We start from the raw sequence: 13716 nt of genomic DNA, 5'->3' as shown, positions 1-13716 counted from the left end.
TCGCCCCCCCATCCCCAGCCCTTTCGCCACCAGACTTACCGGTGGAGCGCTGGAGCAGGACACCCCCCTCCCTCCTCTGCCGGCCGTGGCGTTCAGGCGTCGCCGCGAGCACTGACGTCACCCTGGCAACGCCAGCGCTCGGCGCGTCGACGTCATCGCGACGGAAACGAAAGCGAGACTCTGACGTTGCTGGATTACACATTTTTATAGATTGTCCCTTTTTGGAGTCTGGTACCGTAATTTCCAGGGAAAGAAAAGGGAAGAAAAAAAAGCCATCCCTCGTTTAACCTATCTCCCCTTGGAAATATTTGCTCTTTTAAAATCAATGGAGAAATTGCAAAGCTGAAATTCAAGCCAAACGGACGGGCTCCAGCGTGAGCGGTCAAAACATAATCTTCCTTGTTTGAACTACGACGAAAATTAAGAAAAAGAAATTTGAGATTTATTTCAATATTTCTTTTCTTTTTTTTTTTGGTTAAACGGGACCGTAGCTTCTACTATCCAACCCGATTCAACTTGTTTTCGGCATTAGCCCATTGCTACTAAGAAAGATCAGTCGCGCTTTCCTTTTTTTGGATACAACCCTCAAAAGGAGTTTCTTTCACAACATACATTATAGGAGGGTCACACTGGTTTAGGATACATAGGCACGGTCTTAAAAGTCTAGATTAGCACGGAGTCAGAGAAAATAAGTCTTTCTTCCTGATCATCAGCCTTCTGAATCCTTGCTTCCATCTATAGTTTGCAATTTCCCTGCCCAGTAAAAGGTAGATAAACTACTTTCCTCCTAGTAATATCCTTTGCATTAAGCAAACTGGAATAGTGACATAAAAAAAAAAAAACCTTGCAAATGTGACACAGCACAATCTCGTAGCCCTTTTTATGCCATAATGCAGTGAAAACTGAGCTTTCCTTCCTTCATGATATAGGGTTCAGAATGCAGCAACGTTTATAGGATGAAAACCGCATTTACGTATACAGGAGATACTTCTATTACTAACCTTTTTATTTCTGTAGCCTCCAATTATAGTTGATTGCACAGTCTGCCAGATGGGTCACCAGTCAGTCAGACTGGATTTGGTATTTTTATTTACCTATCAAGCCCTTCTCAAGGACCCAAGTAGATGTTTGATGATATTAAAGGCACTGTTACAGGATGCAAGGCATGTAAAGGTGCTTTTTGCAAATGACCAATGATCATTTTGGCAATGCCAGTAGAGTTCAATTGGTGTTTTGGGATTGCAACCAAGGCACATACCGCTATTGGTACTCTTTGCTTTTTTCACCACAGTCATTCTACTTCTATTTGCAGATCTTTGTATTTTATGATTATCGAAGAAATACAAAGATCAGTGCTGATCCCCTAAAAACTGCCTAGAAAGACCCTCAGTTTTTTGGCAGACTTTCAGAAATGATTTATTACCTGCTTCTGCTTCCTATGACTAGAGAAAGTGACTGGCTGAGGGTAACAGGAGACTTCAAAAACTCACTCCCAGTTTGTAACATGATGCCTTGCTATATATTTATTTCATAGAGTTTTAGTTGTTTTTGTTTTATGATATATGCTGCCCAAAGTCACTTACTGAGATGGGCAGCTATATAAATCAAATAAATAAAACCACTACAAGTCGCCTTCACTCAATGACCCTAATTGGAACCAGGAACTCCACTGCTGAGCAAAGCAGATGATAAATGGGAAATCATGTAACCACAACTGTGCTTTCCATCTAGAAAGAGACTAGTAAGTTGGTTGATTGCGCTGACAGCTCACAGGTGGGATGTGCTGACATCCCAGGCAAACATCTTACAATACTCTCTTGAAAACTCTTCCTCTCTAATAGCTCCACTTGTAGAGTGGCAAACCAAGTAATTTCTATAGGCCAGATCTCAAGGGTGGGATTCTAACAGTTCTGTCTGGCTCTACAGAACCAATACCTCTGAAGAGCAGCAGATACAGAACCGGTTCTGTGTCTGCTGCTGTTTTGGCCCACACGTCCACCCGGGCTCTTACCTGTCCTTTACTTCCTGCTTTTTCAACCACAGCTGCTTTGCACGGCACAGCTGGGGTTAAAAAAGCAGCAAAAGGCTTTTCCAACCACTGCGCACCCACACGCAGTGCTGCTCAGCTGTCCAGGCAGCTCAGCAGGTCGTAAATTGCATACGCGTGACTCGTGCATGTGCACGCAACACAGAGCAACAGAACCAGTAGTCGGATCCCATCCCTGCCAGCTCTCCTTTTCCTGACTCCTCATACACAACAGAGAGTGATGAGGAAAGGATTTCAATAGAGTACTATGAACTTCTGCATATCAAAAGCAGTGTGTTTGTGCATCAACAATGGGAAAGAATCAGACAAAGGAGAGATTGCCTATAGAAATCGTTTTCTTTTCCCCATCCTCACAGCAGAAAGAAGAAAAGATTTCACAACAGTACTGTAAGCTATCTATAATGGGCCTGCAGCTTTCAGATTCAACTTGCTTGCATGATTGCATTAGTTTCAATGTGTAGAAGAGTAAACAGCTTACTCTCTTACAATCCCTTCCTCTCCAAACTCTCTGCAGTGGGGGGAAGGGAGAAAAAAACACAAGGCGGACATAGGACAATATGTCCTGAGTGTAATGAGTGTAATGTCCTTGACTAAGCAATGCTGTGAAGATATTAAATGGCGGTAACTTGGCTGTAAAATTATTTTTAAGCACCTTTGTAACAATTGCTGAACAAGTGGTTGGTAAGAGAGGAATATCTATACTAAACTGGCTCTCCAAAACCAATATTGTTTTACTAGCTTCCTAGTTTTTGATTTGCAAACAACCAACAGATCCTGAAATTATTTTTTTTAGTGCCAAATATAAGGAAGCATAAACAAGATTCCACAAAGTTGAAGAGTCAGCTTCAGCAGCAGAGAATAAAAAAAGAGTACAACTTCACAATTTAGTATGCAAATATTTAATATTTTCCATCTTCTTCCAGAGTCTTAAAATTGCCATTTTGATTTTTTGTCAGCACTTCAAAATGATCCAAATACAGCAACCGTTATTTACTGGAGCTAGGAGCAAGAATCAATTTGTATTGCATTACAGAATTCACCAACCATAAAAAGAGTTCAACAGTGAACGTTTTTCCAGAAAAAAAAATTCAGAACATTTGACTGCATTCAGGCACTACAGCTAAATAATATTATTTTTTAAAAACTTGGCTCAATTTCCCTTAAACATGATTTGTACTAATTGTGGTTCACCATTTAAAAAAAAACACAGTTATGAAGGTTTGTTCTTTTGTTTAGTAGAAACAAGTAAATTTCTAAAAAAAAAAAGCTGAAAGCTCTGCTTTTTTCTATGGTAGATTTGGAAATTCAAACCTTGATAAAGATCTTATCAACATTGGTTTTGAGAATGACTCACAATAAACCACAGGTTTATATGCCCCCCCCCAAAAAAATATTACAATATTCTGTATTCAGATTAAATGGGAAATTGCATGCAAGAGCCAAAATTGGCCTTCCATCTCTTCTTGCACATAAAAGGAAAAGAAAGGAATTTTAGACCATCAGTATACTGCTACTCACTCCCTAACCACCAATCTGAATGATTCTTCTGCTGTGTTACGCTAAAAGTATTCAAGTTCACAACCAAATTCATGAAGTAAGTAGGGAGAGAAGAAACAGAATACAGGATCAGCTACTTTTTTTTTTTCCTGATTACATCAATTGTTTTCCCTTAAAGAAGCTATAATAGTTCTTCTTAAAGGTCTCAAGTGATGGCGCTCCCACAACTTCTTGTAACTAACAGTGCATTGTTGTTATTTCTAATCTAGATTAAAGTCACCATATGATTAGGGTTCAGGATTTCAATCCAGTAGCCATCAGGATCCTGAATAAAAGCCAGGCCTTTCATTTTACCTATAAAAGAAGAATATATAATTTTAATAAATTCTAGTGTAATTCTCATTTCAAGCCTTTACAAGGTGTGTATCCCAGGATAATGTAATCTAGGTCGGTCACCAGAATTAATTTATTTAGCATACGGCAAATACATGGACATATAGTGGTTCAAATGTTAATGTCCAGTCCATCCAGCCATTCAAGGACAGGGTGGTCTATGTTGAGAAAATCAGACATTGGGACACAATGTGATGGATATTTGTCGAGGAATACCACAGTCACCCTGAGGGGATTACCAGAAGTTCCCTGAAGATGGGCTCTAGCACAAGTCCGAAAGCTTGGAAGACAAAACATCTGGTCTGGTGACAGACCCAGATTGGATACTACTTTACAACTTTCCCAGATTAATATCTTCGCCAAGATTTTTTTTCTAGTTACAAGATTTTTATCATTTATTTGCAAAAAGCAACCCGAAGATAGATAAATAGGTTGGAGATACACATCAGGCTACCCTACATAATTATATACAATTTGACATGATTGATGTATTCACCCATTAATCTCAATACTACATACAAAGAAAAGGGCAATTATTGGTTCATAGCACACTCACCATCATCTGGCTTTTTCACAAATTTTACCCCCAGTTCTTCAAATCTTTTACAAGCTTTATTTACATCAGGAACAGCAATTCCAATGTGACCTAAAGAACAGCAGAATAATCAAAAACAGTGCTACATTTGGTAATATGTGAATGCCTTTGTTCATAAAGCATTGATGTAAACCATCCATTTTTTGAAAAACAGGAAATACAACCATTATTCCATAATACATACAGAAGAAATCTATTCATTGCATTCAAAATTACGTTTAAAAGGGAACATCCCCAATCTGATGTGATCCAGAGGCAGTGGCACAACTCCTATAATTTCCGTCCAGTTCTAAAACTCAATGATGGGATTATGGAAATTATAGTCCAATAAATTTAGAGATTATCAAGAAGATACAACTTTACTGAATGAACCAGAGTTTCAGTGTGGATCCTACATCTAGTCCAATCCCTAGCTTCTGCAGTATGCTAAACCAGCAGTCCCCAACTTTTTCGGCACCAGGGAATGGTTTCATGGAAGATAATGTTTCCATGGACTGGGAGAGTGGAAGAAGCATGCAACCTAAATCCCCTGCATGTGCAGTTTATAGTATGGTTTGCACTATATGAATCTAATGCCTGATTATCTGAGGTGGAGCTGAGATGGTGATAATAGCACTGGGGAGCAGCTGCAAATAACAATTGAAGCTTTGCTTACTTGCCTGTCACTCACCTCCAACTCTGCAGTCCGGTTTCTAACAGATCATGGACCAGTATCAGTTTAGATATGCATTTTAATTGTCTCTAACAGATGTCTGGGCAACATCTATTATTGTTGTAAACAAATACTCTATTTTACTCATTTTAAAAATATCAAGTCATTACTCCTTCTCCTGTCCTTGATTTCAAAAAAAGAGTAAGTCCTCTCTATGCTTGTACACAGCAGGCTTTCTCTAAATATTTGAAGACCATTATGGCTTTCCTTAGTCTTCCTTGTGTAAGCAAAATATAGTCAGAAAGTTTAACTATTCTTCCTAAAAATTGGTTTCCAAATCCCATGCAGCACACTTGAAGCTTATTCAGTGTGTTTTTCCCTGGGAATTGCTTGGATCTGAGCTTGCAGTATCTTGTTTTTAAGGGTGTCCCACATTTGTTTGTTTTTAAGATTTCAAGCTATAGCACGCTGCCCATCTTTCTCCTTAGTACATTCAATTCTAGCTAATTTTTCACCATTTTTCTCTTCCTTTGTGTTTGTGAATTCCAGAACAACATAGTTATTTGGCCTCAAAGTGCCTGACTCATTCATTCCTAGGTCTAATTCTGACCAATCTCCCTATTGGTCAGAATTAGACCTAGGAGAGTCAACTCTATCATCATGTAACACCATCTTCTTAATAAAAATGCTACTTTACTCAAACCTATACCCGTCTCCTTCCTTCCGGTTTAGTTTTTATTCAGTTATTTCAATTTATATAGTTGCCCATCTCCCTTATCTGACTCTGGTCAACTGACAAATAAAAAAAATTAAAGGAGCTGTTTCAAACTATTATTGAAATAAATTGCAGTACACTATTCCTTTGTCTGCCTTGAAGACACCTCAGTATATACAGAATGCTCAAACAGACATACTGCCTGGTAAAAGTAGAGCTAACTACAGACTGCACTGCTGGCTTGACCTTATGAAGGGTCTATTCTTGATCTTTACTCTCACCTGTTCTCCAAAATTCAGTTATTTTTTACATTAGTTGCCTTCTGGAAAGCCATTACAACATACTTGTTTTGACAAGCCTTCAGAGTTGTGGTATGTCTATCATTTATTTAGTAATATGCTGTCAATTATACTTTTTTCACTGTGAAATGCAGTTTTATGATTTTACTGTTTTGTAATTTTGTTTTGTGAATTACCTATAGAACGTGTGGTGCTATGAAAATAATAATTAATACAATCCACATGTAATGAATATGATAATCAGGCATAATGTTCTTTTTGTCTGAAATTCCTCCAGTAGAATTACATAGTAATTGTAAACATGGTTTCTCTGACAAATGAAGCCCAACCTAGAAGGAAATTTATGCTGCCATCATATTGTGGAAACTGAATACAACTGGATGCATTAAATTGGGGAGAGCTGATCCTAGAGCCAATGCCATTGCTGTATTTCATGGAGAAAGTTTTCATCCATGAAAAGATTAAAAAAATATGAAGTTGGAGTAGAGTTTTTTCCCCTCCCCCCACTTTTTAAAGATTAATACACTTTTCTGGAAATAAGAGACACACATATAATACATTTTGGCTTTTTTCAAAACATACCAAATCCTCTGGGGTCTGAATTGCCATTGTGATATGCCTGATTCTCATCATTTTCAGTGCCCCAGTTGCTGGAAGGAAGAAAGGAAGGAAGGGTGGGAGGGAGGGAGGGAGGAAGGAAGGAAGGGAGGAGACAAATGGAAAAAGTGGAGGACAAATATATATTGATTAAGCAGTTCCAGCATAAATTAGAGGCTAACTAAACTTTTTGAAAAAACTTAAAGAAACTAAAGAAAATCCTAAATTCAATATAGAGAACAGTAAATATATAAATTTGAATCATTAGCAAATTACATTCAATTATATTGGGATTATTGCTCTAGAGAAATTAAAGCTACTGTATACTAAAAGAATCCACATAAAAATGAGCTTCATCAAATAAACTTATAAAGAACAGGGATTTATTTGCGCTGATATAAAATTGGAAGTAAATCATTGGGTAGGAATCTGCTTCTTCACTGCAGTTAGTCTGTTACCCAAACATGTAAAACTACAGGCAGAACTTGCTTAACAACCATTCATTTAGTAACTATTTGAGTTACAATGGCCCTACCCAGTCTTATATACAACTGATATAGTGCCTCTGCAGTCAGGGGATCAAAATTCAAGTGATTGGCAGCCCACTTGCATATACAATTGTAGGGGTGTTTCAATTTCCCAAAACCACAGTTGCTGCTTGTACACCCTCTCACTGGGCAGCAGCCACCCCCAGCCACCATGGTCATTAGCAAATCTATTTTCTCCAATGGACAATTGTCAGAACTGGAAATAAATACAGGGAACTGAAATAAACATTGCAAACTCAGTCTTGTAACTGGAAAGGTGATCTGGTTGCCCAGCACCCAAAATGTGATTATTTAACAGGGAGATGGGTGGATTATGGTCATAGAAACTTTGAAACAGGCCATAATTAGTTTTGAGGCTTCTGATGACTGTTAAGCAACCAATTATAAGTCAAAGACTACCAGTATTTATTTTAATTTGATGGTCACATGATTTGTGTGATGAATTGTAGCTGCTAAGCAATTAGCTATTGGAATTTCTTTCCATTCTGAGTAGATTTGGGAGCTATTTTTATTCTTTGGCCAGCATTTTTATTTATTTTATTTGAATGCTGGTAAGTCAGACACCTGTTCCAGTTTAAAAGCGATTACACACACTGAAAAAAATCCGTATCTGACAATAAGTTGATCCAGCACACATTAAAAGCAGGATATTTATTCCTTTGTATGGAACTGTCCTTTAAGTAGGCAAATTATGACATAGACAATATAAATTATTAGAACAGTACTTTTGAACAGTACTTTAACAGTACTATATTGCTTTAGCAATATAATTATTGCTTGCATAATGGATGTTGATTTCCTTCTTCAAGACCATTTTCGAACCCTCTATAGCAGGGATGTTAAATTTGCAGCATCACATTGTTGTCACATAACATATTGCATTTTTTTTTAACCTTTCACTAAACCGGGATGGGCATGGCCAGTGTGTGACGCATCCGGCCCACAGACCACGAGTTTGACACCCCTGCTCTACAGGAACCAAACCTTTTTTTAAAAAAAAAATATTTTAAGGGTGTCCTCTTTAAAAATCATTTTAAAGGTGATCCATAGTTTGCAAAAAAATCATTCCTTATTCATTTCTCAGAATCTCCAGGTTTGAAGATGATATAATACATGAAAACCTGGGGACTGGGGAAAAACCAATATGCAACAATCACTACATTTGAGAGAATACACTCACTGTGTCAGTTCTACTGTGGCCTTCCTAGAAAAGGTCCATGCTATCCTCTCATTATTATCTTTTGGAATATCATTTTTATCTTCATACGCCAAAAAGTAGAGGGAGAACTTCATAGAAGGAAAGTCATATTTTTGAAGTAAACTGAGGAAAAAAATACACAAATTATTTCATCCTAAACATGAAGTGATTTGCCATACTTTGTTTCACATGCTTGCAAATTTACTGATTTCTTGAAGTAAAAAATATATATACCAAGAAAGCAAAATTCATCACACCTCAAAAGATCAATAAACTCATTTGGCGTAAGCTTTCAGAGACCTCTACAGCTTTAAATTGAAGGCAATCAAATCTTTCTCAAAATAAAGCTGATTCCACCCCACCTCCCAATTTCCTCATTGTAACATAGTAACAAGCCCCTTGACGATCAGCTTTAGGACTGCTGTTGGCAATTTTTTAAATTTAAAAAAAATCAATTAAAAATAAACCTGAGGTTTACAATGACAACAAAAGCATACAAGTGATATTATTTTCTTATATAGATCAAATCCAAAAGGACCCTTACTGTGGCAATGTTGAGGAAAATGCATTACTTTTGCTTATATAAAATTTAGTTTTCACTCAGAAAATATTTGGAGGAACATTTGTGAGGAACAATTTATGTGCACTTCACAATATATCTCCCAAATCCTGACTTAATATGTCAAATCAGTTTTAATTTAGACTACATACAACAAGTATGGTAGCCAAAGGCATTTGATTTCTTGTTATTTCAAATGTTTTTTAGTTATTGTTCTTAGAAAATCAAGTATGTAGGGTGCACATTCCTTTGTCACATGCAGCAAATAGAACACTCAATAATGTTGCCTCATACTTAAATATATTCCAGTCTACTGGTAGGGTTGATGAGGGACGAACAACATTGTTTCAAACCTTGGAGAAAAGGCAGAGTTAAACATGTTTCTCACTCTAGTGATTGACAAAAATATTACACCCACAAACAAAGAGTCCTTTTACTCAGCTGAAGGTTTCATCAAAGGGAAAATATTTTTTGTTTCTTTAGTAGTTCTTCTCTTCTGTGCCAAGTTTTCTCAAAGGCCTTCCCTATCATTGGAGCAATATAAAGCAGCTTAAAATCTTTCATTAGTGGAGGACTAGATCCAAGACTCTTTTGTTTTTAAATGATTAAAATGCTAATGAAGACAAGTAAATTGTTTTTACTTACGTCATCCCAAGAATTCTAGTATAAAAATCCAGTGATTTTTTAGGATCTTTTACTCTTAGCATTGTCTGCTGCATAAGAAAATCCTATAGAAAAATACAACTTTGGTAACTCCGAAGACTCAACAAAATAGAATATAGTTTTGCTTGAGACAAAAAAATGGCCAAGACTAAAGTATTTGTTTTGACGGCACAAAACTATCTGGTCAGTACTTGCATGGTTTTAGCAGGATTCTGGTGGATGTTATTATTTTGATGCCTAGGGTACTGAATAGCAATCGAAGAGCCATTGTTTTGAAGCTGAAAATTCTTTCTCAACCTAAGAATCTAAATTAAAATATGGTAAAAGATGACTGTCCACCAGGGCCCCTTAAATACATCATATTACTTGATAACTGGTTCAATTTACACCTGTTCTTACTGATAAGAATGTTTCTAACTTTCACTGGAGCCTTCAGGAAAATTATTCCATTTGGTACACTCTGGAACACCAGAAAAGATAGTTGTATGTCACCCCTTCAGGGATTTCTAAAGTGTGATTTTGCTATCTTTAGATTTTGTTTTTCCAACTTAAATGAACCCAGTTCTTTCAATTTCTCAATTTAAGACTTGAAATTCATTCCCTAATTTTTCTTAAATGTTTTCTTTCTACTTACTCCAACTTTCTTTAAAAAATATTGGGCATTGGGGTGCAAAGATAAGCAATTAGAGCCTCACATAATGAAGGGCTGTAGAGTGCTCAGATTCTAAGATGCTTCAAATAATGCCTGCCTGCTATTCCTTAAAGTACTTTCATCTGCAATGCAATCCCCCAAAAAGATTTGTTTGACTTAAAGAATTACAGATAGGTACAACCATTTGTCCAGTGGCTGTTCAAGTTATGATTACTGTTTAAATTCAGGTTACGATTACTGTTCAAGTTACCTATGAGCCATCTATAAAGTTGACGTCCTCAAAGAGTCCCTGCAGTAACATGATTGTGATTCGGATAATGTAATCTTACTGTCCTGCACTTAAGAAGGTTGCAGGGTCCTGTAGTTAGGTGATCATTATTTGTGATCTTCCCTGGCAGTTTTCCACAAGCAAAGTCAATGGGGAAGGCAAGGAAGTCCCATAAGTCACTCCTACTCTCACCACTTTTTCTCCTGAGGAGCTCCTGGGCAACAGAGTGCTAGGATGAGGAACCATTAGTGAGAGAGCCTTGGTTTAAATAACTCTTGCAACATACTTCTATCTTATCTTTTCAAAAGCATATTATACTATGTTAAATGAAGATAATTCCCCAAGGTATGTGTAAATAAGATTACAATCTACTAACTACCCTGTTAAATCTTCCTAAACTTGGTAGAAATACCAACACAACTATGTTATTAACAGAGAAGAATATAAAGTACCTCAAGGGATTCTGATAACACTTGAGAAGGCATCTAGAATATAGTCCTCAATTTACAACCACACTTGAGCCCAAAATTTCTGTTGTTAAGTGAGACATGTTAAATGAGTTTTTCCCTGTTATGACCTTTCTTGCCACAGTTAAGTGAATCACTGCAGTTAATTAGTTAATCACCCAGTTGTAAAGTGAATATGCTTTCCCCATTGACTTTTTCAGAAGGTCATAAAAGGTGATCACATAACCTTGGAACACAGAAACAGTCATAAATATGAACCAACTGTCCAGCATCTGAATTTTGATCACATGATCATGGGAATGGTACAAAGGTCATAACTGAAAAACAACTTTGAAAGGTCACTAAATGAATTGCTGTAAGTCAAGGATTACCTGTAATCAGTTCAGGTTGCAATGTGTAATCTTACAATCCTAGACAGATATGAGGAGGAGGGATCCTTTGTGCTCTCTGAGCTTGCTTGTTTTCTTGCAGACGTTTCATTACCCGAAAAAAGGTAATTATCATCAGGCCTGGCACTCGTTTGGATAATGAAATGAAATGAGGACCCTTCATTTCAATTCTGAGTTACAAATATTCTTTATTGGCTATGCATATCTATCATGATTAGTAGGATAGCTAACAAATGATTGCTTTCCTTAACTTGGGGCTTTCCAGATAAGAATTAAAGCAGGGGTCTTCAAACTTGACAGCTTTAAAACTTGTGGACTTCAACTCACAGAAATCCTCCTCCAGTCATGTTAATTCAGGAATTCTGGGAGTTGAAGTCCACAAGTCTTAAACTTACTAAGTTTGAAGGCCCTTGAATTAAACTCTCGCTGTACAAGATTTGAGATGATGAAAAGTGCTGGCCAAGCACACGGACCAGGCTGGGAAATAAAGAATATCTGCAGCTCAGGGTTGAAAGGAGGGGTCCTTGGTGCTTTCTGAGCTTCCTTGTTTTCTTGCAGACGTTTCATTACCCAAACTAGGGTAACACCATCACTGCTAACATCAGGACTAGCACTGATGATATTACTTAGTTTGGATAACGAAACGTCAAGCAAGCTCAGAGACCACCAAGGACCCCACAGGCTGCAAAAGGCTGGCATATGAGGCAACAGCATTCCGGGCAGGATATGATCCTCGGGCAGCCAAGACTTGAGGTCACTTTTTGCTTGGCTAAGGGCTCTCTCTTCCACCAGAGTTTTCTGCAATTCCTGAATCCTGCGAGCTCTATCCGTTCTTTCGGCGGAGCGAAAGTCGCTCGCAGTGAAATCAAAAAGTGTTCCCGTTCTTCCCACTTTTCAGCAATCTCTCGCTATTTGTTCAACGGTTTCCTCCTCCTTGCAAGTCACGTCTTTCCCTTTACCTTCGTGCTGGGATCGGGGTCGGCACAGGCGCTATAGGCTTCCTCATCGGTCAGACCGCTCGCCTCGCCTTGCTCCGACATGCTGCAACCAGGGAGCCGAACAGCCACTGCAAATTACGCCCCTTCTCGTCCCTTCCCTGTCGCGTATTTTAGAGGCGAAGACGCTCTCCAGCCAATAGAGGCAAGGCATACAAATGGGCAAATCCGTTGTTCCTACAATTCCCAGCATTCTTTGCAGCAGAAGGGGGTTTAATTCAACCCTCCTTCTTTGCGTCCCCAATTCCTTTTAAAGAAAAGATGATTCATCCTCTATAAGTGATGAGGAAGCTAAGGGCTACCGCGAGTTCACTTTTGACCTACGGCCCAGAAAATTAGACTAGTAGTTGAAAGAGCAACAGCAAGAGTAGTCGACTGCAGAGAACTGAAAGAAAAGAAATATAGATTTAAAAAACAAAACAAAATTATGCGTGTGAATTCTAGGAAAACTTTTAAAAACTCCATTAATATCGTACATCCAATAAAGCGCAATCAATTTGATACACATGATCAAATCTGAACCACATTCATGCTCTTCAAAAGCAAAGAGTAAAATGCTTCACAGCTTCAGGAGACTTAATGGAAAATTTTATGAAAATTGTTTGGTATTCTCACAACATCCAATTTTCTGAAATCTAATGGTAGCTGTGAAGTATTGGTTTTCAAAATCAGTGTTTATTATAGCAAATAAGGCATCTGGTAATAAATAGTTGAGCAGAAGTCTGCAATTGAAGAAACTGTTATTAAAGCAATGCTCTCCAACTTAGTACTGTCCCCATACACATTGCCCAAATGCTTAATAAAGTATCAGTTGGCTCTACCTGACTCTGGTTTCTTCCCCAAACCCCAAAAAACTTTAACCTTAGACTGTCTACTATTGACCTCACCCCTTTCCTAAGAGGTCTGTAGGGGGCTTGCATAAGCGCACCAACGTGCCTATTGTCCCTGTCCTATTGTTTCTTTTATTTTTCTTATATGTACCCATTTCATGTATTCATAACGTTGAAAGGTGTCAAAATGCCTTTCTTCTGAGGATTCGATTTTCCCGCTGGGAGAGCTCCGGCGCAAGGATACAGACAACTGCTTGAAAGCTGGATCTTTTTATTTTTCAGGAAGGCGGTGGACAGCGAGAAGTCTGCGTTCCTGGGCTAGCTAGCTTCTTATGATAAGTCCCTGGTTTTT

General features: G+C 37.9%; 2 protein-coding genes across 5 annotated transcripts in view; both read right to left on the bottom strand.

Moving 5' to 3' along the window:
• Positions 1-154, bottom strand: part of BTBD9 (BTB domain containing 9) — a 155218-nt gene extending 155064 nt beyond the window's left edge. For 3 of the 4 annotated variants that reach the window (XM_087935180.1, XM_026695589.2, XM_087935172.1), the window contains exon 1: positions 40-154. The gene's annotated coding sequence lies outside the window, so the exon portion shown is untranslated. The remainder of the gene's footprint in view (positions 1-39) is intronic. The other variant, XM_087935190.1, reaches the window with a different exon arrangement.
• A 2776-nt stretch (positions 155-2930) lies between these two features.
• GLO1 (glyoxalase I) lies at positions 2931-12609 on the bottom strand. Its single transcript, XM_026695590.2, has 6 exons — positions 12499-12609; positions 9746-9828; positions 8524-8664; positions 6781-6848; positions 4494-4583; positions 2931-3898 (listed from the first exon to the last, which is right to left on the bottom strand). Exons 1-6 carry the CDS (start codon positions 12577-12579, stop codon positions 3810-3812), a joined length of 552 nt encoding a protein of 183 aa, XP_026551375.1. The 5' UTR covers positions 12580-12609; the 3' UTR covers positions 2931-3809.
• Between the last annotated feature and the right edge of the window lie 1107 nt (positions 12610-13716).

This window comes from Pseudonaja textilis, chromosome 1 (assembly GCF_049901715.1).
Source record: "Pseudonaja textilis isolate UNSWEBS1 chromosome 1, rPseTex1.2, whole genome shotgun sequence".
Classification (NCBI taxonomy): Eukaryota; Metazoa; Chordata; class Lepidosauria; order Squamata; family Elapidae; genus Pseudonaja; species Pseudonaja textilis.
This window is presented reverse-complemented; position numbering and strand designations above follow the sequence as displayed.